General features: G+C 44.2%; 1 protein-coding gene across 2 annotated transcripts in view; it reads left to right on the forward strand.

Moving 5' to 3' along the window:
• Nucleotides 1-21,510, forward strand: part of MTHFD1L (methylenetetrahydrofolate dehydrogenase (NADP+ dependent) 1 like) — a 598,574-nt gene extending 577,064 nt beyond the window's left edge. For both annotated transcript variants that reach the window (XM_063917907.1, XM_063917906.1), the window contains one exon: nucleotides 20,109-21,510. In XM_063917907.1, coding sequence (XP_063773977.1) covers nucleotides 20,109-20,117 — 9 coding nt within the window. In that variant the 3' untranslated portion in view covers nucleotides 20,118-21,510. The remainder of the gene's footprint in view (nucleotides 1-20,108) is intronic.
• The last annotated feature ends 3,587 nt before the right edge of the window (nucleotides 21,511-25,097 follow it).

Here is a 25,097-nt window from a genome sequence, read left to right on the forward strand (position 1 = left end):
GCTGCGTTTGATGGGGTGGCTGTTGAGACCGCCCTCGTAAGAAGAGAGGGCATTCCAGAATCGGTTATACCAACCATGTTACGAGCTAGGAAGCCGGTTACGGCAGCTCATTATTACAGAATTTGGCGTGCCTATATAGGTTGGTGTGAAGCTCGGAAGTTTCCGACATCATATTTCAAGTTATCCCGTCTTTTGTTATTTCTACAGACGGGGTTAGATGGAGGACTGCGTTTATCTACACTAAAGGTGCAGGTATCTGCGTTGTCAATTTACTTTCAAAGACGATTGGCTCTATTGCCGTCGGTACACACTTTTCTGCAAGGTGTCCTCAGAGTACAGCCTCCATTCATTCTACCTACGGCGCCATGGGACTTGAATCTGGTTTTAGATTTCTTACAGTCTTCATATTTTGCACCCTTACAACAAGTGGATATTAAGTTTCTCGCTTGGAAAACAATTTTTTCTTCTAGCCTTAGCTTCGACAAGGCGTGTTTCAGATTTGGGTGCCTTGTCATGCAAGCCACCGTATTTGGTGTTTCATGATGACAGAGCGGAACTTCGGACGAATCCCGTTTTCTTACCAATGGTAGTGTCATCTTTTCACATCAATCAACCAATAGTAGTTCCTGTGTTAACAGGAGATTCTGGAACTTTAGATGTGGTACGCGTTTATGTATCCCGAACGTCTACAGTTCGTAAGACGGATACGTTCTTTGTTCTCTATGATGCTGCCAAGATGGGTTGGCCAGCTTCTAAGCAGACCTTATCCAGTAGTACGGATGGTGTAATGGTTAGCATTACTGCCTCACAGCACTGAGGTCATGGGTTCTATTCCCACCACGGCCCTAACTGTGTGGAGTTTGTATATTCTCCCCGTACTTGCGTGGGTTTCCTCCGGGTACTCCGGTTTCCTCCCACAATCCAAAAATATACTGGTAGGTTAATTGGCTCCCTACAAAATTAACCCTAGCATGTGTGTGCTTGTACATGTGGTAGGGAATATAGATTGTAAGCTCCACTGGGGCAGGGACTGATGTGAATGGCCCACAATTCTCTGTACAGCACTGCGGAATATGTGTGCGCTATATAAATAACTGGTAATAATAACTGGTAATAATAATCCAGATGGATAAAACTGACCATACGTCAGGCTTACCTTCATGCTAGCTTACAGCCGCCTACATCAGTAACAGCTCATTCCACACATTCTGTGGGAACTTCATGGGCAGCTTTGCCGTGCGGCTACATGGTCTTCAGTGCACACGTTTGTGCGCTTTTGCAAGTTTGATACGTTTGCGGCATCAGCATCTAGCTTTGGCTGCCTAGTGTTACAGGTGCCAAACAGCTCTCCCGCCCACGGGGGAAGCTTTGGTACGTCCCAAGAGTACTCCAGTGACCCCTAGTGGATGAAAAAGAAAATAGGATTTTGGTACTTACCAGGTAAATCCTTTTCTTTGAATCCATAGGGGGCACTGGACGCCCACCCAGAGCAGTTTTACCTGGTTTGTGGTAAGTTCAGGGGATCTTATGGTAACACACTCTCACCGACTGGTTCAAATTATCAAGTTCTATCGGTTATGGTGTCAACTGTTTAGTTGTCAGTAACGTTATGTGTCAACTTTATTGTTGTCTGTTATGTTATATGTAATTCTCCATTGTCAACCTCTCTATAGCTCCTGTTCGGATCAGTAAAAAACGCTGAGGTACTCTGGGATATGGACGGGTGGAGTGTTCTAAATTTAAATATTCAGTGCCCTGTTCCTGCGGAAGCCGTCCATATCCCAAGAGTACTCCAGTGCCCCCTATGGATTCAAAGAAAAGGATTTACCTGGTAAGTACCAAAATCCTATTTTTTTCAATTTCAACCTTGTGTGGTCGACTTAATGACTGTAGACCTACTTCACCACACCCACCTAAAAGGGAATCTCACTAATCACATTGGCTTTCGTGCAATCTCAGTTGTCTGAAATCTGCAAGATTATTTTCAGAAATAATAATCATTTTATTTATATAGCACTCTTTCTCCAACAGGATTCAAGGCGCTTTACAGGCATCAAAAACAAAGCACATACAATAGTACAGAGAATTAAGTAATACAAAAGTAAAAAGAAAACCTAGAGCGCCCAATAAGCATAATGCAAGGTTGGTACAGATATTTTGGGTAATAACATCCATGGTTTGTATAGTCTACTCACAAAAAGTACCAGGTGAGGCAGCCGAAGGATTACCCTGGGTGGAATAGGTCACGCTTAAAAAAAAAAAAAAATAGAAAAATATATATACGTGTGTATATATGTGTGTGTGTGTGTGTGTGTGTGTGTGTGTGTGTGTGTGTGTGTGTATATATATATATATATATATATATATATATATATATATATATATATAATATGGTGGTTTCTTCTGCATCTTCCAATGCTAGGAGTAGGGTCCCAACATAACCATCAGATCTATGGGTTTTTTCATCCCATCCACGAGCATACCAGATGAGGCAGCATGTTAGGCGCACTACACTGTGGGCTTATCCCCTATACAAGATCCCAAGGCAGATGTGGATAAACTGACGTGTAGTAGTAAGATATACCTTGTGAAGTACATTCAGCCCACAAAGGAACCATCCAAGGCAGCCATCTGCGCACACTGTGTAAGTTGATGCTGGCATGGTGTACACACAGTGGAGGTATAGCATACATCAGGACGGAACTACATAGTACATTATGGGGTCCATGAGTCAGCAGATAGGAGAGGCCATAGGTGGCAGTATAAGTATAGGGCAAAGTAGGGCAGATTTGAAAGTGAAAGTACAGCAAAACAAAGTTCTTCGAGGTAAGGTGTGTGTGTTTACCCATCAGCAACTCTGGCAGCCATGGCCTCCGGCCGTGCCAGTGAGTGTCTGAGGGGGTTTCCATGGGCAGGTGGTGGCAGAGCTGGGCCTCGCGCATGGGCCATTGCAGTCGGCGGGCTACAAAAGAGCTGGAACCCGGCAGTGATTTTGCAAATCACTCTTTACTTGTCAAAGTGCCAGTCCAATATAAAATAATGTGCATATTTCTTTATCCACTTGCCTGTACGTTAGTGACGCTGCTCTGCCTTCACCGTTTGTTTGGAGACCATCCATTCTGCCCCTGTGTAGGACGGATCTCCTCCTCCCCCTCTGCACTCCCAAAATCACTCTCCAGAATGTTGTGCAAATGGCAATCCGGGGCAGAGTATGAACCGAAGCCTAAAGTACAAGGAGTGGAACATTGGGCCTAATTCAGACCTGATAGCAGCAGCAACACTGTTCTCTAATGGGCAAAACCATGGGGGTAATTCTGAGTTGATCGCAACAGCAAGTTTGTTAGCAATTGGGCAAAACCATGTGCACTGCAGGGGAGGCAGATATAACATGTGTAGAGAGAGTTAGATTTGGGTGGGTTATTTTGTTTCTGTGCAGGGTACATACTGGCTGCTTTATTTTTACACTGCAATTTAGATTTCAGTTTGAACACGCCACACCCAAATCTAACTCTCTCTGCACATGTTATATCTGCCCCTCCTGCAGTGCACATGGTTTTGCCCAACTGCTAACTAATTTGATGCTGCGATCAACTCAGAATTAGGCCCCATGTGCACTACAGGTGGGGCAAATATAACATGTGCAGAGAGAATTAGATTTGGGTGGGGCGTGTTTAAACTGAAATCTAAATTGCAGTGTAAAAATAAAGCAGCCAGTATTTAACCCTGCACAGAAGCCATATAACCCACCCAATTCTAAATTTATCTGCACATGTTATATCTACCCCCCCCCCCCCCCCTCCTGCAGTGTGCATGGTTTTGTCCATTAGAGAACAATTTTGTTGCTACAATCAGGTCTGAATTAGGCCCATAGTTCCCCACCTAGCACAAATAAGCTGATCTGCGTGTGCCGAGATCAGCTGCAGCAGGGGGGACTGATCAGTCCCCTCTGCCCCACACTTCTCTGCATTTTGCAACAAGGTGGAGGGGTGTATGTTGCCCCATTAACTATTTTTTGACTTGGTAGGATATATAAAAAAAATAAAAATAAAAGTCAGTTAAATGGATAAAGATGTGCATTAGTCTGCATGATGGCTGGCAGCAGTATGACTGGACAGAGCATACCCAACCCAAATATACCGTATATCATTACGATATCAGCCATCTTTATTGTACATAGAAATATTCATGAATATTAATGAGTGTAAACCAGGGACACCATAAACAGTATTTTTCTTAGGGGAGAGTGGCCAGTTTTCACCCCACCGTTCATAACAGGCCGCAGTGGAGATGTTATGCTGCCACAAAGTGGCAGGGTGAAGCGAAAGATGGAATGGGTCGCCTGATTGGTTGCGCTGGGACCATGTTGTGAAAACGGCTGAGCGGATTCGGTTTTACTCGGTTTTACTTGGTTCTCAAAACCGAATCTTATTGACTCACTGATGTCACGTGTTTTGGATAGCCAATAAGATTCTGTTATGAGAACCGAGTAAAACCGAATCCGCTCATCACTAGAAAACGCCCCTTAAATTAGCAAGTGCATGCTCAGTGTGCTCCAGGGGAACCTTTCTGTGACACTCTCACTCTGGGGAAGTATGCAGGCCGTAGGAATTATCACATGATTAGTAGCACAGGAGCATAAGCCCTCATGACCACAACTTGTGGTTATACTGTACATTTAAGCCCATGAAATTGGATTTATCTGTTTATGTAATGCTGATAGAATTGTAACAGACAGATGAAAGAACATTTTGTATTGCTTTTTTTTACACAAACAAAAAAATTATATCCAGTGTGGTGTGTGCTAATAATTGTATATAGAAAAAAATAAACTTTAACCTAGCCTGTGATATTGTTGTGTTTGTTTTCGCACAAAACTGCATGGTACATATCATTTAAAATAAATGGAATTAAAGGCACACTTGGAATTCATAACAAGGTGCTAATGACCTGCTAGTTTATAGATTCATTCCTGCTACCACAATTTCAACTCTCCATTACTGTCCGAACAGCTCAGCAACACTGTAAAAGACAGAAGTAGCAGTCCAACTATTGCAGGTATTTTAATGATTCTTTACTGGTTTTTAACAGTATTTTAATAGGCTCACATGTCTGATGTGCTTGAGATTTAAATGTGAATGCCTTCTGTATCCAACACTCCACTCTGATTTCCAACTAAAGGATTATGTGCCACTATAGTGATGGTCTTAGGGAATTGCTATTACCACTGGAAAGAAAGCCTGGCAGAGAAGTATTGAATTCCACTAATCTTCCATGTCTAAGATGGCTATAAAAACAGCCATCTTTCCTCCTTTATTTCATGAAACTACTTAGGATTGAAATGTAACCTATAAACCTGAAGGCTAAGGGAATATTATTATTTCAGTGTATTGGCTTATGTATAGGGAATCTAGAATCAATGCTCAAATTTATAAAGCTTTTTTAAGTAAGAGTTTGCCTAAATTAAGAAGATCTCATCTCAAAGTGGAATTTCCTACATTAAGAAGTGTCCCCCTCAGGTAGGAGCTGGTTGATCCCCGCCCTGTTTGTGCCATAATGTGAACTGGGGGCACGATGTGTGGTGGCAGCACTACAATGTGGCATATTGTGGACTGTGGGAACATACAGTAATGTGGCAAAATATAAACTGATGGCACTGGTTTAATGTGAACTAGGGCACTTCTATGGGCAATAAAACTAGGGCACTTACTGTATGGTGTATAAAATGACCTACTGTATGGCAATATTATGGGGTGTAGAATGAAGTAGGGCACTATTACTGTATAAAAATGAACTAGGGCAATATTATGGCGCAAAAAATGTACAACTACTGTAGAGAGAGATGTCTCTCTGGAAGCATTAGGGAGGGGGCCTTCAAAATGTTTCTATGGAGCCCCCAAAGTTCTGGCTACGCCCCTGCTCCCTCGCAATGTAGTACAGAATTATACATGTGCAATTGGTGTCAGTTTAGTCCTATAAGGAATATGTGTTCAATAGACTGTATTCTGCCATCACATGGCCTCAACAGTTAAAGTGCATTCCTCACCTAGGAACCAGCGTCATTGGTTATGCTTCATTAATGTTACAAACCAGCTGTTAATAGCCTGGTCCAACTAAAAAGCTGTGTGTGTTAACACCTGGGGCTTTACAGAACCTCAGTTCCATGTAGCTAGTTTGTCTGCGGCAGCTAGAAGATAACTCTTTTTGCCCTTTCATCTTCTTCTGTACCAGCCATCATCTTCTGTATCAGTGATGCCTATTCCCCCCTCTGTGCAATCTCATACAGTATAATACAGAAAGTATAAGGTAACTCCTTCCTATCACACAGAGACTAAAAGATTCTCCGCTAATTACATAGCGGCAGGTTTCACGTGGCCACCAGTGTGAGTCAGCTGAAACAATGCCCAGAATTGTAATGCTCACTATGCATCTCTTGCTCTTTATATAACACTGATGGGGTTCCCATGACTGTGTCACAAGGAGAGCAGTGCTGTTTATTCTCCTGATATTGAGTTAAGTCATTTAAACTTAATTTCTATGTATCATGTGCTTGTTGCATTCATGTAATTTACTTAAGCATTCCACAGATGCTGGTACATAAACACTCTATGAAACCGTAGCCAAACAGGGTTGGGTTCGTGTGACCGGCGCCGGGATCCCGAGCTTTAGATTGCCGGAGGGGGGGCGAGTGCAACAAAGCCCCTTGCGGGCTCGTTGCGCTCGCCACAGGTTCTATTCCCACTCTATGGGTGTCGTGGACACCCGCGAGTGGGAATAATCCCCGTCAGTCGGCATGCCGGCTATTGGCCTTTTAAGTGAGCACGATCCCGGCGGCGGTATAATGATATAACTATATCCTGACAAATGCATCAACTACTAAATGCACTTACAATTATGTCCTTAAACATGACCTGCTCCAGTACGTATCTACATGACCCTTTCAGATCCACCAACCAACTACAAAGCTGTCACAGTCCCCTTGACATCTCCTGTGTAAAGCACAGGTTCCCACGCTACGCTTTAATACAGTAGCATGCATTTTGTTTATTCATGTACTTCATCATGGATCAGTGTGGCTAAAAGAGCGTTGTACAAGTAAGCTGGGTGCACACCTGGTCATGATGGTGGATCCGCTGTTGCGCTGACAGAGCAGCCACTTCAGGTAAGCGTATACACTTATCGATCAGCCGCTCAGTTTGTCATCCTGACATTACAGCTTGATGGGCTTTTGCATTTGCCTGCCCAGCTGGGATATCAGTCCCTGCAGCAAGTGTACTGGAGGCTGACACAATATGTCTGTGTCGTTCACAGACATATGGGTGTACACACCCACCGACCTCCTCACGATATATCAGCTGTTCGCTTGTACGCTCGGTATATATTGCCTAGTGTGTATGTATATCCAGCATTACAGTATTATGCAGTGTCGCACTAGGGGATGAAGGTCCTGCCAGGGAAAGCAGGAGGCCATGAATAAAGAGCACTGTGGAGGACACTGCTTAAACAACATGATGACATCGCTCTAAGGCAGAGACCCCAACACTTCCCACGGATTTAATGTACAGTGGGCGGGGATGTACTAAACAGAAAATGTGGTAAACTCACTGTTTACCACATTCTCAGAATGTACTAAAAGCTTGGCACTGGGGAAACTGCCATGGATAGGAACGCCAACTTTTACTGGTGTTACCCAACAGAAGCCTATAGGCTTCTCTCCACAGTGCTGGTGTGGGGGATCCGATCGCGTCATGCGCAGAATGACTTCTGGGTCATAAACCTGAAAGTCCAGGGCCCACCCAAGATCGCAAGGGACATCTCTTATCGGATCTCTTATGCAATACTAAATGCATATGTGAGTACTAATACGGAGTGGTGAAGGTGCAGTTTGTCGGCCCCTACATGGTCTCCTATGTGAGCGGTCATGCTCTGTGTATGCAACACTCCCATAACATAGCCACAAGGTGGACCATCTCCATGCATGCGTTGTGACACCTTTATTATTATTATTTATTATCATCATCCGTTATATTGTATTGTAGACACCCCTGATCCGCCTCAACTTAGTCCTAATCCAACAAGACACACCTACTTTTGGCTGAAATTCTACTTTCATGTGACCCCACCCCTTTTCAAGGTCTACAAATCAGTAAAGTTGGGAGGTATGCAGTGTTTTCCATGATTCCTTTAAAAGGTACAAATAATGTTTAGGGGTATATGCAATTGCGGTCGAATTGCCGCGTAAGTCGAAAAACGGGGCATTTTCGACAAAAAACATGTCGAATTGGATTCGACAATGCAATACAGTACTTTTCGTCAAAATACCTGCCGTTTCAGATTCGACTTTTTGCAAATCGACATTTTCAAAATTCAACATGTCTGCAATGGTCAAAATGCGGCTTTTCGACAAAAGTATATTCAATTGAAGAATGTCGATTCGACAACAGTGCTTTTCGACAGCAATTTCGTCAATTTCATTCCGCCTCACTTTGCTGGAGGAATCTAATAAAAAAATGTAAAAACATGTTTTTTTTGTGGGTTTTTTTGTTGCTAATAGCATATCTATTTATATTAGAAGGGATTATCTACTTGGTTTGTCAATTTTTGACCCACAAGTATTTTTTAATAGATTTTTAAAAAGAATATTTTTTTCTTCACTCTGCTGAGGGGAATGTACCCATGATTTAACAGTTTTAGCCAGGATACACTTCTGCAAAGCAACTCCAGTATTGGACCAGTTTACCCCACTCTACCATGGACGTCCTACTTGTGATGTGGACCTGAACCACCGCCATGTTAGTCACTCTTTCAGGTGAGATGTATTGGTCAAAACTCCATCTTGTCTGAGTAACCTGTGTATATGCGCAGTGTTGCTGGGACCTTTTGTTCTTTCCCAGGGTGGAGGAAACACTCTCAAATTACCTCCTTATTCTCTTCCGCAGGTCTTGTGGAGTATCCTTCCCGATTTGCAGGAACCAGCCTGGATTTGAAGGGACTGGACAGTTCCCCTGCTGTACCATGGGTGACCTACTTGTGATGTCGACCTGAACCTCCGACATGTTGCAGACCCACCCCCCCTCAGGTGAGATGTATTGCCCAAAACTCCCTCTTGTCTAAGTAAGCCAGGCATGTCCCAACTGCGGCCCTCCGGCATTTGCAAAACTGCATATCCAATCATGCCCTGACACAGCAATGCTTACGCTGTGTCAGGGCATGCTTGGATGTGTAGTTTCTCAAGTGCCGGAGGGTTGCATTTGGGACAAAGGCCGATGTAACCTGCTTGTTTCCAAGTGTTGCTTGTACCTTGTCTTTGGATGACACCATACTATTCTCTTCCACAGGTCTTGCGGAGTATCCTTCCCAAGGTGCAGGAACCAACGTGGATGAAGGGACCGAACAGTTCCCCTGCTGTACCATGGGCGACCTACTTGTGATGTGGACCTGAACCTCCGCCATGTAGCAGACAACCCCCCTCAGGTGAGATGTATTGCCCAAAACTCCCTCTTGACCAAGTAACCCCGGCATGTCCAAAGTGCAGCCCTCCAGCATTTGTAAAACTGCACATCCAATCATGCCCTGACACTGCAATGCTTACGCTGTTTCAGGGAATGTTTGGATGTCTAGTTTCTCAAGTGCCGGAGGATTGCATTTAGGACAAAGGCCGATGTAACCTGCTTGTACCTTGTCTTTGGATGACACAAATACCTGGAACCTCATACTATTCTCTTCCACAGGTCTTGCGGAGTATCCTTCCCAAGGTACAGGAACCAGTGTGGATGTCAAGGGACAAGACAGTTCCCCTGCTGTACCATGGGCGACCTACCACAATACCACTGCATCTCTGAAATGCCATTTTACATTTTATCAACTAATAATTTAAAGATAAACCACACAAAACTTCTCATTTTAAAAATTTATTGAAGAATTAAAATTGTATTTATTTTTGGATTAAAAAATAAATTGAAATAAAAACAAAAAAGTAGTTTGTTCTTCTTTACATTCTTTTCTTGTGTAGAGATCTGTGGGAAATAAATTCCATATTAAGTAAAGACACTAATGATGTCGTGTTCATTCTTTTCCCAAGAACATTTGTGGAACCACACAGCCCAGCATGACCCACTGCTGGACTGTGTTGTTCCCCAAGGGCAGGCGGTCAAAAGTGGCAGAGTGGTGTCAGTGGTCAGCACTTTGACACGCCTGCACTTGTGGAACCACACAGCCCAGCATGACCCATTGCTGGACTGTGTTGTTCCCCAAGGGCAGGCGGTCCAAAGTGGCAGAGTGGTGTCAGTGGTCAGCACTTTGACACGCCTGCACTTGTGGAACCACACAGCCCAGCATGACCCATTGCTGGACTGTGTTGTTCCCCAAGGTCAGGCGGTCCAAAGTTTCTTGAATATATACATTGAAACATGGCTTTACTCACCTTGGTACGCACAACACGAACTACGCCGTCCACTTCAATTTTCCACCCAATCCTATGAAGAAAATAAACACTAGTGAATAGTAAATTCACACAACAGTGAAAGCCTATTTTACACCAATACAAAAAGGAGTTTGTTTAAAAAAAAAAAAAAAAAGTGGTATCAGAATAGCTCTTTGGCCCATCATACATGTAACCACAAAGAGCTTTCATCAATTACCACACGCGCCCGCATACATGCCCGCGCATGTATGCCTAGACATAAAGCTCCTTGGTAGTATCCGGTCGGGGGTGGGGGAGCCCAACACAAATATAAAACAATATTAAGAAAAAAAAAAAAATAATGGGAGGGGGAGAAAGGGAAACATGAAAAACATAAGAGTAAATAATAAAACAATACGACCGGGCTTATGGTGGTTGTCCGTCCGGATCCTCCTCTTCCTCCTGACGGGGCGTCGATGCCCTGGGCGGCTGTGGAGTGCGTTGACTTGGCCTCGGTGGCCGTGCTGGTGTAGATGATGCGGCCGGTATTGGTGGTGGAGGCATCTGGTAGGTGGGGTACATCCCTGTATATCCTTGGTACAGCTGTGACCGTCCATACCAGGATCGTGGTTGGAGCAAGGGCAGGAGGCGTCAGTGTGGCTTGTGGTGGCGGATGTGGTGGTTCACCAGCGTGTTGTTGAGCTGGCTCTGGGAGCTCATCATAGATCATCTGTAGCGTTGTTGCAATGATCTGGTGGCTGGATGCGGAATGTCGTTGGCTCTCCGACATGTTGTCAACGCTGTGTGCCAGGCATGATGTGTTACCCACCAGCCGGTTGATGGATGTGGCCAGAACGTGAAAGGATGTCCATAGTCTCCCTGTGATCTTCTCGTCTGGTCTTTTGCGTTTCTGCCGTGCTGTCGGCAAGAGCCTTTTGCATGTCAACCAAACCGTTTGCCATCTTATCCATTGTCTTCTCAATGGCGTCCAGTCTGGTTCCAACGACAACCCGAAAACTATCCTGGCTGACATTCATCTCTGCTGCCAGGGTGTTTACCCTCTGAATATTTGAGGGATCCTGCCCTTGCTGTACGTCTGCCACCAATTGCATTTGTGAAGCTGAAAAGAAAATTAGAAATTAGTATACACATTCATACATTTGTTTGAAGGCTCACAATTTGATAATTACTCACACAGGGATGTAGAAACAGCGGGCTGCTGCACTTCCACCTCGTCGTCCGACGAATCCTGTAGGAGATCCAGCCTGAAGAAGGGACTAATCCCCGACGCGACTTTCTACGCGCTGATGACGTCTGGCGCGCAGGTGACTTTCTGCGCGCTGACAATGTGTGGCGCGCAGGTGATGATCTGCGCGCTGCTGATGCTTGCTGCGCAGGTGATGGTCCGCGCGCTGCTGCCAAAGCCTGCTGCGCAGTTGATGGTCCACGCGCTGCCGATGTCCTGCGCCCAGGTGATGTCCTCTGGGCAGGCGTGTCTGGGGGAAAAGAACAAACACATTAGCAAATAAAAAAAAGATTTAGTACAGCTCATCTGAATGTATTCTTACCATCAGGCCTCCTTTTGGACTGCTTGTCTCCCGCTGTCTTCCGGGCGGTTGTTCCTCCTCGGGAAAGCCAGCAGGACGGCTGGAGTCCACACCTCCGCGAACTCCTTGGACCATAACAGGGTTCATGCGCCTTCTAATAACGTTCTCCCAGGGTAGCCACTTCAGATTGAGAGCCGGACCACCTCCGAAAGCTGTCTCATGTCGGCGCTGAATCCCCATCTTCTTGGTCTGTCTGCGGCAATCACTGTACTGCTTCATCCAGTTTCTGGTGCTCCGGCGGTTTCCAGATACTGCAGTGACTTGTCTCGCTATGGCATCCCAGATGTTTCGCTTGGTCTTAGCTGCTGTGGTCTGTGCCCTTGGTCCATACAGAATGTCGTAGGATCTGTCGACGCCATCCACTAGGGCACAGTTTTCCGCCTCAGTGCATCTGGGTCCACGCGGCTTCTTCTGTCCTGCATCTTCACCAGAGGCTTCCTCCTCCGACTGATCCTCTGGCTGGCTTCTTGCCTTTAGGGATAAAAAAAAAACATGCATTTAATAAGATCGGTATGTACCTGTGAGTGTGTCAGTATCCCTGGCAGTGCGCAAAGATACCTGTAGGTGTGCATGGCAGTGCGCAAACTAGGGTGTGTCAAGCTGGATGCTATTGTGTCTGCAGGTGTTGACAGTATTTACCTGTCTAGGCCTTTTCTTTTTCTTTTGCTTCTCCCTTTGGTCCCTTGACGACCGCGGCTGGTCACTGCATGCCTGGTCGGTCGTATTCTCCTCTTGGGTCGGCTCCCACTCCTCATTGCTGTGTAGGGAAAATTCTTCTGAGGGGTGGGGGGATCGGGGCCGCTTGTCCCTGGACATCTCTGTTGTAAAAAGAAAAATTATTTTTACTAATTTAATACACATTACATAATTACATGCAACCACACATCATGCTTTTGGGACCCCAGTGCTCAAGCAGGACCAAACACAACAAAAAATAAAAATTGAAAAATTGAAAAAAACTTCAGCCAAACAAGCTGTCGGCACATGGCAGATACCGACACTGTAAAAGTCACCCCAAACAAGCTAAAAAGCATCCCTGCACATGCTGGAGGTCAACCAGTGCTAAAATAGGAGCAAAAAAACATGTTTTGGGAACAAACAACAACACATGTCGGCCACATGGCAGATACCGACACACTGAAAAGTCACCCCAAACAAGCCAAAAGTCATTCCTGCACATGCTGGAGGTACACCAATGTAAAAGCATGACCCAAAAAACATTTTAAGAAAAAAAAGTGTGAAAAACTACCCCCAAACACAAAACTCCCAAAAAAAACATGCAGCAATACAAGCAGGAGCTATATACACATACCTGCACACATATACATACCCCAAACACCCCAAAGCAACGCCACATGTACACCTCATGGCATCCCCCCCACTACACAAACACATACATGCAACGCCAGACCACATGTACTTACCTACAAATGTAGAAATCGCTCCAAAAACGACTCTCCTCCGGGATAACAGGTATCCTCCTGTCAGTCCTGGATTAAAGCCTGCTGGGTGTCCAAACGATACCACAGCAAACAACAACCAATTTGCTAGCTCTGCACCTCCACACACCTCTCTGCAGGTTCACAAAATGGCTGCTGAGCACGCAGCAAACAAGCCCTATAAAGGGCTCAAAACGGCGGGAAGTCGAATCCAGGACGCCCACTACTCGACGATTGGTCCGTTATTTGACAAGGGGAGTGTCGAATGCGTTTTGTATTGAATATGTCGAATTCATGGTCCCGGGTGGAGGGTTTCGGCTGTCGAGTACAGTCGAATCCTAAAACGGTCGAAAAAAAGACGCAATTCGTCCGGAATTGCATATACCCCTTAGTCTTTGCTGACTGGTCACGAAATACTCTGTTATTTTGTCTACAGTTTCTAGACTGTAACCGTCTGTTGCTGCCATGGAGAAGTGAACATATTATAGATATTAGCGGGGGCATAACCAGAACTTTGAGGGCCCCATAGCAACACTTTGAAGTGGCCCCTGTCCCAGTGCTACTTGAGAGATGGCTCTCTGTAGCAATTATTATTGTATGCAATGTTTGCAAGTAGGTGACAGTGCTGTGGGATGAGACAAATTGCAGTAACGGAACAGAACTCTTAGGTAATATCCCTGTGAAAAATATTACATTAGGCTTCTCCAAAAGAGAAGAGACATAATGGTTTCCATGTCATTTTCTGTTTCCAGAAGTCTCTCTTCCTTCTTGTTAAGCTGATTTGAATACTTTTCCCAGGAAACCCCACTGCTAAGCACTGCTCATTGTTATAGCATGACCTAGTGTACATATTGTTTTTGTTAAATATTTGTTGGCATAAAAATTTAATTCAACTCCAGAACCAAAAATCTTGAACGGAGCTCTCCTGTCTATTTGGATTTTATGGATTCGTAGGAACATGAAATGTGCATATATTTATAATAATGTCAAAAGCTTGCACTGCCTAATTTCTCACATTTTGTAGATTTAAAAAAAGTTCAAACTGATAAACATAATGCATGGCTTCTGCGATTGTTCAAGTAGAACCATATTTCCTTATAAATGAGTTCCGTAATCCAATGCATATGTAGCCAATTTTCACAAATCTATCTTGCTATCCTCATGGGTGAACTACTTAGCTCTGTTCTAACTTATAAAAGTTCCCAGGGGAATCATGAAATGCAGGAGCCTTGTGCAATAACTGGTTGAACTAAAACACATTAATCAAATATAGGCTTCTCTCCAACTGCTGTGCTTGGCCTATCACTGAGCTCTGATTCGGAGATGGACGCTATTGTCATCATTGGATGCAGCAGCAATGAGAAAATAATGTAATGCTGCAGGAGGTGTCTGAGGACAAAGGCCAACCCCTGACAGCATCTGCGATCCGAGTGCTGAAGAGGCAGCATCGGAGTACGTGATGGTTGCAGGCCTCTGCGAAACTGCTCAGCCAGAGCCAAGAGGTCTACGTCCAAAGATCCTGGACTTTGCACAACCAAAAAAATGAGGGTGACGCCCTGTTTTGTAGAATGGTCCCAGTCGCTGCCCCCCAATGCTGCAACATGTTAGCCATACTGCAGCTAAGTGGGGGCTGCATGTGATCTCAGAGAAGGAGATCAGGAAGGCACAGTGCCAGATCCTGCTCCAATGTCTAACATTTGGAGATGTACACTCACAGCATACTGCAGATGTGTGATGACTGAACACTGCACATCTTAAAATAAAAGTAACTTCCAAAAAAAAAAAATATGTATACAATAACTAAGCCCTATGTTTTTGTAGTATAGCGGCTAATACTTTCTGTTGTGGTTTCCTGCTGGTTGTGTAACTGCAGGTTATTGATTGGGTTGATGATTTGCGGCAGATGAGATTGCAGCAGTTTTTATATGATTAGGCTTTAATAATAACAGTGACTTGAATATCACCAAAATAACATTCAAAAGCACAATCTCTGCTAAATAAATCTCCCCTAGTTAGGAATGTGCGGTTACCGCTTTTAAAAGCTAATCAATATTTCCCCTACATTGTCCAAGGTTAAATATTTAAAAATTGAACGTAGAGACTCTACTGATAACACCATCAGACAGGTTATTTGTGGGATTGTTTATCTGATGTCTAGAATGTAAAACCAGAATGAAAATACTAAAGAATTGTTGTCGTTCAGTTAAACTATAATACACACAGACATGGGGTATATTTACTAATCAGAGTCATTGATTATCAGTTTTGACCAATAAATTTCAAACGGCAATAGAGATAAATGCTAAAGTGGTCTTGCTTAGCATTTATTTTTATTGGCGCTTTAAACCTATTGGTGAAAGCTGATGATCAGTGACTTTTTCCAACCGTTGGTTAGTAAATATAGCCTATGATCACTAAGAGATTCCGTCTTCTGTTGTCACAGCAGAGTACTGTTAAGTATGAAATAATAGAGGGAAGGCAGGATACAGTGTTAGAGGAAGGACTTTGATAATCCTGACATGGTTTTCTACAATTTAGGTGGGTTATATCAATGAACACCTGGGAACTCATAAAAAAGTTAGTAGCAGTATGGGTGTAAATGACTCAAATTAAAAGAAAGGGAATGCAAATATAGCTTGTTTCCACACATACACAAAGCTATGCACAACTGGAGTTGTGTATACGGTACCTCTGCATCAGCGTCATATGCACCAAGTTTACGACAAACCATCATAAGCGTATATGCAGGGGGGGGGGGGGGGGGGTTTATTTATTCCCGACTCCTTCCTTACATTCATTACTCCTCCCACTTCCCATCCTAACTGTCCATTAATGCTCTAAAGAGCATATAAAGCATTGCCAGGCTGCACATGTACTTCTTATGTAGCGCACACACACCGGGTACATGTAACTACTAACACACTGATGGGCGGCACACACCGGGTACATGTAACTACTAACACACCGATGGGCGACACAAACCGGGTACATGTAACTACTAACACACCGATGGGCGGCACACACCGGGTACATGTAACTACTAACACACCGATGGGCGGCACACACCGGGCACATGTAACTACTAACACACCGATGGGCGGCACACACCGGGTACATGTAACTACTAACACACCGATGGGCGGCACACACCGGGTACATGTAACTACTAACACACCGATGGGCGGCACACACCGGGTACATGTAACTACTAACACACCGATGGGCGGCACACACCGGGCACATGTAACTACTAACACACCGATGGGCGGCACACACCGGGTACATGTAACTACTAACACACCGATGGGCGGCACACACCGGGCACATGTAACTACTAACACACCGATGGGCGGCACACACCGGGCACATGTAACTACTAACACACCGATGGGCGGCACACACCGCCCAAGGTGGGGGTGACGCCATATGATGATGGCAGATGGGGCTAGGGGCCCTGGGGAAATGGAGGATGGGGAGGGATATCAGTGCAGCCACACACCATCACGTGGCAGCAGCCCCAGCAGCGCAGGGAGCCAGCATGACCCCTGTCCATGCCTGCAGCGTGCCATTTATTGGTACAGGTAGCCGGATGCTGGGGAGGGGGATGCTGCCGCTATGAAGGATCCACCTTCAGGAGAGAGGTGCTGGCTGTTGCAGGTGCTGACGGTGGGGAAGTCAGGGGAGGAAGATGAGCGATGCCAGCAGAGAGAGATTGCTGCTGCACTGGATCGCTGCCACCCAGAGCGGCTTACCCCCATCTCCCACGGTGCCCGGGCCCATAATGCAGGAGCCGCCAGCTCACAGCCACTGTCTGAACAGCACCAGCAGCGGCGGGATCTGCTCCTCCAGCTCGTTCTCTCCACTGTGTCAAGAAAGCTTACCCTGCTACCTTGGGATCTTCCTCATGCCGCTGCTGGACCTGGTGGCTGTGGCTGACAATGTGGCCGCCGTCACCATCATGTAAGTGGGCGTGGCTATGACTGTTAGCCCCCCTCTTCCCCGGATCTGGCCCTGCGTATATGTTCATCTGCCCTATAGCACGTGCAAAAGATCTGCTTGCTAACAGGTATATATGCGCATAACTGCTGGTCTGCATGAGCGCCATTTACATGAGTACTCCTTCATTGCTCTTTCCCTCCGCCATTCTCCCACTGCAGTCATAAAAACAGATGTGTCCTTATTTAGCTATCCCTCTGGCCGTTCATTCTGTAACATACTGTGGCAACTGTGAGTGATATTCTAAAGACAGAAAGAAATCTTGTAATAAGATATCCATAACGTGTGGTAAGGTTTTACTATTCTATAGAACTCTGATGAATACTAGCTTGCGACTTGTATCAAGAAATCTTTCTTTTCTCTAGCATATCACACAAATAATAAATGAGCATACATCTGCCAATCTAATGCTAGGTATACACTCGGCCAACAGATAGGTTGGCGGATCGGCCAGTCTGACAATCAGTAAGTGCATACACCCTTGCTGATCGCCAGCCTGATGTATTTTGCCTGACGTCGCAACTGGGCAGGCATTTACACGTGCCCGCCCAGTTATGATGTCCGTCATCAGTGGCCTCTACAGCAAGTGTGCGGGTGGGCCGCAGATCGCCCGTACATACAGCACGATGCGCTGATATATCTGTAGATATATGGAATGTGTTGCAAGATAAAGGACCTTATTCAGAGATGGATGTAAACGTAACCGCATTCTGCCCATCACATATACATCATGTCACTGCTGGCTCCATCCCTTTAAGTCAGGGATGGTCCCAGACCTTTCAGACAGCCAAGACAGCCCCCACTCACCATCACAATTCACAGCCGGAGACCCCATGCATGCACTGATTGCACAGTAACACAAAAAAAACAGGATATTCAACTTTTCGTTGGACATCTTGGCCACAGTTCGATCAGCACTTTCCTAACACACCTGTACCATACTATAGTAACATCTGACCAGACCCCTAGTTATGGGGGAGTGCTAGTTGCCTGTAAAAACAACACACATCCCAAAAATAGACATTCTAATAAAGAAACATTACATGACATTATTTTCCTGATTTATTTATTTTTTTAAAGCAAACTGTATGAATATTATATACTGTATGTGGCATAGTTGTTATGGTTGCTATAGTGTATTCTACATCAAGCTACATGTGCATTTGAGTAGATGGACTACTGTACCCTGCAATTATTTGGATAGAACTGTTCCGTTAATTGTTCCTGACAAAGTTCACTATTATACTGTACTTAGTAATGGAATTATTATTACAGGTTGAGTATCCCTTATCCAAAATGCTTGGGACCGGACGTATTTTGGATATCGGATTTTTCCGTATTTCGGAATAATTGCATACCATAATGAGATATCATGGTGATGGGACCTAAATCTTAGCACAGAATGCATTTATAATTCATTTACACCTTATACACACAGCCTGAAGGTAATTTTAGTCAATATTTTTTATAACTTTGTTCTTTAAACAAAGTGTGTGTACATTCACACAATTCATTTATGTTTCATATACACCTTATACACACAGCCTGAAGGTCATTTAATACAATATTTTTAATAACTTTGTGTATTAAACAAAGTTTGTGTACATTGAGTCATCAAAAAACAAAGGTTTCACTATCTCACTCTCATTCAAAAAAGTCCGTATTTCGGAATATTCCGTATTTCGGAATATTTGGATATGGGATACTCAACCTGTATTATTATTATCACCTTGGTTATTTTTTGGTTTAAGTGAAATAGGTCATGGTCCCTGTAATAAAGAGTTACTGCGCAGCAATCTAAACGTTTGCAATAGAACTGATGTAAGTAGCATTCGTTTTTTTTATTATTTAGCCATACATTTTTCATTTTGCATCTGTGGGGCAGTTATGTTGTATGTGATCCTCATAAACTGGTTACATGGTACATTAGTAAGTTATCTGATGAGAAAACCATTAGTAAAATCAATATAACCAGCTCCTTAAAGAATGTTGCGGCGGCGGCTCTGAACTGGTGCTTGCTTATAAAGACGCAACCATCACAACCTTCTGCATAACCCTATGGCTGTGCAGACTGTCCAACAGAACTGAGATGCCGAAACCGTTTTGACTGCGTACGGGATTGCAGTTACATGAACCCAAAATGGACATGACTAGCCTACGTTTTAGGTGCCACTCCCCGTTACCGCTCACAAACAGTACTTGTCTGTCAGTCACTTTGCAAATAATTCCTCACTGTGACTGTTGTCTCCAGACCATCGGGGAACATGTGCAGAACGACTGACGTGAGCACAGTGGCAAAACAATCGCTCCGCTATGTACAAAATCGACTGCATCCATCTTTGAATAAGGCACATTGCTCCTGGATGTTACCCATTGGGTTTTTTTGTTGTTTGTGTGGGTGGGTTTTTTTTATTCACGTAAGGGAATAGCGCTGATATTCTCCAAAAATTCTCTGCAAATATATTCAGAGTATTTTAAATGTCAGAGCCTAAACTAGACACTCTGTTTACAAGGGTTGTGCTAGTATTTTTGCTCTCCTACTATTAGTTTGTGTATCAGTCACACAATGGGTCTACTGTCTATCCAGGGTGAATTGATGGTGTGTTTCTAAAGCCTGCTGTTTAAGAAAAATATTAAAATAGGTATCTACTTTCTTCTCCTCCCCAGAATTCCTGACTGCCTGCGCCTGGAATCTCTGTGTGAATCCAAAGAATGCTTACTACTTAATTTTCTCTACGCCAACTGGACCCACCAGGAAACCGCAGTCTCTTTAAATTCACATGTTCTCTTTCTAAGAACTGAAATGTTAAATGTGAGTCTACAGGGACAAAGGACGATGCTTCCCTCATACAGGATTACAAAACTTTAAGTATCAAGTTTACCCCTAAAAGAAGAATCCTATTTTTCCCCATGGGCTCTCCCCTAAACCTTAAAAATTACACGCTGTTTGCTGCTAAATACAACAAAGCCACCGTGGGTACCATTTGGAATTAGATTAATCCTTTTGAATTGGTTTTTTTTTACGTTTGCACAGTATGTTTCTTTTGTCTTGTGTTTTTATTTTTGTGTGATATCTATTCAAAGATTTAACATTGCTTTTTTTAGACGCATTAAAGTTTAGTAAGTATTGTCACACATAATACATAGATGTTAGTTACTGAGATATCTAACCAGGGTCTTATATTTTGTATACTATTTTAACATGGTACCTATTAATCTTTGGATTAGTTGGTTAAAACAAAATCATGCAGCCATTTCAGCTTCAGTAGATCCTATCGGGTAGATGACCGGCATTGGGGGGACATAATGATGACAATTATGTGGAATCAGTAGTCAAGTGCCTTAAGTAACTTCAAGGTTAACTCCAAGTCTAGGTAGGGATCAAAAACCATGGTGCATATGATGTAGGTCTAGTTTCAATTGATGCAACTGCATTTCTTGGTTTCGATAACTGTAACAGTGGAGGAACTGTATCAAACCTTGGAGAGAGATGAAGTACTAACCAATCGGCTCCTATCTCAGTTTACAGACTGTGTTTGAAAATAGAGTTAGGAGTTGATTGGTCGGTATTTTGCTGTTACTGTACATTTGTGTAACAATATTGTGTTAAGACACTCAATACTTAGCGATGTAGTAAACTATATTGCTCATTTTCCCCCTCCTGAGTGATATCATTTACTATATCGCCCAGTGTGTATGCAGCTGACGATGGCCAATGCGCGGCCTCAATTTTGATTCATCTTCCAAAGCTGCATGCTCCATCCGGCCACGGCATGACATCACTGCGATATCGCACAGTGTGTATGCCCGCCATCAGGCGACCTGGGCCAGGAGGGGACACACTAGGCAATGTCGCTCACGGAGCACATCACCTAGTGTGTACCCACCTTTAGGCTTTTACAAGGACAATATAAACCATACAATTGCAACTTTAATTTGTATTTTATTTTACCCAAAGTACAAAATAACTAGCTGAAAACTTGTGCCTTTTATATTTGGTTTTACACCTGTGCTTAACATATATAAAAGGTAGAAATTATTAGAAATAAAAGAAATCTTTTATCACGTGTGTTGGATATTTTCATTTTTCAAACCACAAATGAATAATACAACCAAATACTGAATAAAAATTAATGTATTACTGCAAAAACATAATTTATTTGGTGCCTTTTATTGCTCAGCTTCTAATTTGTAAAATTTCTACAGTTATATTTATGAAAATGTATATTCCACAAAAAAACACAATTGGGTTTGCATATAGATGTGCTCACATACTCCCATTCTCAACTCCTGCCAAATGACCCTATTTGGAACAGCATGAAAAATGTGCCTGAGCCGTGCCATGCGTCTTTATCAGTAAATGGTTTACTCAACTGTCGTCTTATTTGCACTGCTAATGTGGTAAAGCACACGTAACGTGTACCCTATACTCCACTAGTGGATTTGCATGCTATAGCAGTGCAAAGTCTGTTGGTGTGCAGCTGCGGTGCAAATACTAAGTTCCCAGTACACTGCAAGTCTGTTGGTGTGCAGCTGCGGTGCAAATTCTAAGTTCCTAGTACACACTACAAGTCTGTTGGTGTGCAGCTGCGGTGCAAATACTAAGTTCCTAGTACACACTACAAGTCTGTTGGTGTGCAGCTGCGGTGCAAATACTAAGTTCCCAGTACACTACAAGTCTGTTGGTGTGCAGCTGCGGTGCAAATACTAAGTTCCCAGTACACTACAAGTCTGTTGGTGTGCAGCTGCGGTGCAAATACTAAGTTCCTAGTACACACTACAAGTCTGTTGGTGTGCGGCGGTGGTACAAATACTAAGTTCCCAGTCAGGGCCGGTTCTACACCTTGTGGCGCCCAGTCTGAAAGGGCTATTCTCATTGTGCACAATTGACCAAGGTTTGTCCATTCCTGAAATTGGTAGAACCAGAAATATAAAAGTATAGCAGGCTTTACAATATGGTTGCCTTTCTATTCTTCGCTCAGAACACAGATGGGGGATATACAACTAGCCACGGCTAATTACCGTGACTAATTGTCCTGCGTGGGGCTATCCTGTTAGCCCTGATAAGCCGGTGCAAGCCGTGGCTTATCTGTGATTTTGTTTCACCTTCCTCAGGCAGGCAAAACTAAATCCCCAGGAAACAGCCCGTTTTCATCAAAAAATGAGTCTGTTTCTACCGAATACATACACCGAATACATACAGGTTTCACGGAACCTGTGTGTTTTCGGGAGATGATGTTTTTTGGGTTTTTTTACAGGTGAGAAAATTGGATAGCTTATTATGAAACCATGGGCATGTACCATGTCTGTTTTATTTTGTATGCCTCTCTCTTTATTGGATGCATACAGTTACATCTATGGTGCTTTGAAGAGTTGGACTATTATGCAGAAAGTTAGAAGAATGTTTTTTTTATCTCTGGGACTTTTAATTCTAATTTCTGGGTGACTAATAACACTGTTATTTATTGAAATAGATCATACAGGTTGAGAATCCCTTATCCAAAATGCTTGGGACCAGAGGTATTTTGGATATGGGATTTTTCCGTATTTTGGAATAATTGCATACCATAATGAGATATCATGGTGATGGGACCTAAATCTAAGCACAGAATGCATTTATGTTACATATACACCTTATACACACAGCCTGAAGGTCATTTTAGCCAATATTTTTTATAACTTTGTGCATTAAACAAAGTGTGTGTACATACACACAATTCATTTATGTTTCATATACACCTTATACACACAGCCTGAAGGTCATTTAATACAATATTTTTAATAACTTTGTGTATTAAACAAAGTTTGTGTACATTGAGCCATGAGAAAACAAAGGTTTCACTACCTCACTCAAAAAATAAGAATTTACTCACTGGTAATTCTATTTCTCGTAGTCCGTAGTGGATGCTGGGAACTCCGTAAGGACCATGGGGAATAGACGGGCTCCGCAGGAGACTGGGCACTTTAAAAGAAAGATTAGGTACTATCTGGTGTGCACTGGCTCCTCCCTCTATGCCCCTCCTCCAGACCTCAGTTAAGGAAACTGTGCCCGGAAGAGCTGACACAACAAGGAAAGGATTTGGAATCCAGGGTAAGACTCATACCAGCCACACCAATCACACTGTACAACTTGTGATAACCTTACCCAGTTAACAGTATGAACAACAACTGAGCCTCAGTAACAGATGGCTCATAACAATAACCCTTTAGTGAAGCAATAACTATATACATGTATTGCAGAGAGTCCGCACTTGGGACGGGCGCCCAGCATCCACTACGGACTACGAGAAATAGAATTACTGGTGAGTAAATTCTTATTTCTCTGACGTCCTAGTGGATGCTGGGTACTCCGTAAGGACCATGGGGAATAGACGGGCTCCGCAGGAGACTGGGCACTCTTAAAAGAAAGATTAGGTACTACATCTGGTGTGCACTGGCTCCTCCCTCTATGCCCCTCCTCCAGACCTCAGTTAGAATCTGTGCCCGGCCAGAGCTGGATGCACTTAGTGGGCTCTCCTGAGCTCACTAAAAAAGAAAGTATTTGTTAGGTTTTTTATTTTCAGTGAGATCTGCTGGCAACAGACTCACTGCTACGAGGGACTGAGGGGAGAGAAGCAAACCTACCTGCTTGCAGCTAGCTTGTGCTTCTAAGGCTACTGGACACCATTAGCTCCAGAAGGATCGAACACAGGGCCCGACCTCGATTGTCCGTTCCCGGAGCCGCGCCGCCGCCCCCCTTGCAGAGCCAGAAGACGGAAGATTCCAGGAGAAGATCGGCGGCTGAAGACTCCGGTCTTCAATAAGGTAGCGCACAGCACTGCAGCTGTGCGCCATTGCTCCCACAGCACACCACACGCTCCGGTCACTGGTGGGTGCAGGGCGCTGGGGGGCGCCCTGGGCTGCAATATGTATACCTTGGTTGGCAAAATGCACATAATACAGTTATAAACTGTATATGTGCCTAATCCCCCGCCATAAATATTATTAAAAAAGCGGGAGAAGCCCGCCGCTGAAGGGGCGGGGCTATCTTCCTCAGCACAGCCAGCGCCATTTTCTCTTCACAGCTCCGCTGGAAGGACGCTCCCCAGGCTCTCCCCTGCAGTATTCACTATGAGAAGGGTAAAAAAGAGAGGGGGGGCACATAAATTTAGGCGCAAAAGGTAATATAAGCAGCTATTGGGGGAAATTTCACTTTGTATTAGTGTAAATCCCTCTGTTATAAATAGCGCTCTGGTGTGTGCTGGCATACTCCCTCTCTGTCTCCCCAAAGGACTTTGTGGGGTCCTGTCCTCAGTCAGAGCATTCCCTGTGTGTGTGTGCGGTGTGTCGGTACGGCTGTGTCGACATGTTTGAGGAGGACGCTTACGTGGAGGCGGAGCAGGTGCCGATAAGTGTGATGTCGCCCCCTGCGGGGCCGACACCAGAGTGGATGGATATGTGGAAGGTATTAACCGACAGTGTCAACTCCTTGCATAAAAGGTTCGATGACGCAGCTTTGGGACAGCCGGCATCTCAGCCCGCGCCTGCCCAGGCATCTCAGAGGCCATCAGGGGCTCAAAAACGCCCGCTACCTCAGATGGCAGACACAGATGTCGACACGGAGTCTGACTCCAGTGTCGACGAGGATGAGACAAATGTACAATCCACGAGGGTCAT

The sequence above is a fragment of the Pseudophryne corroboree genome, chromosome 4, assembly GCF_028390025.1.
Source record: "Pseudophryne corroboree isolate aPseCor3 chromosome 4, aPseCor3.hap2, whole genome shotgun sequence".
NCBI lineage: Eukaryota > Metazoa > Chordata > Amphibia > Anura > Myobatrachidae > Pseudophryne > Pseudophryne corroboree.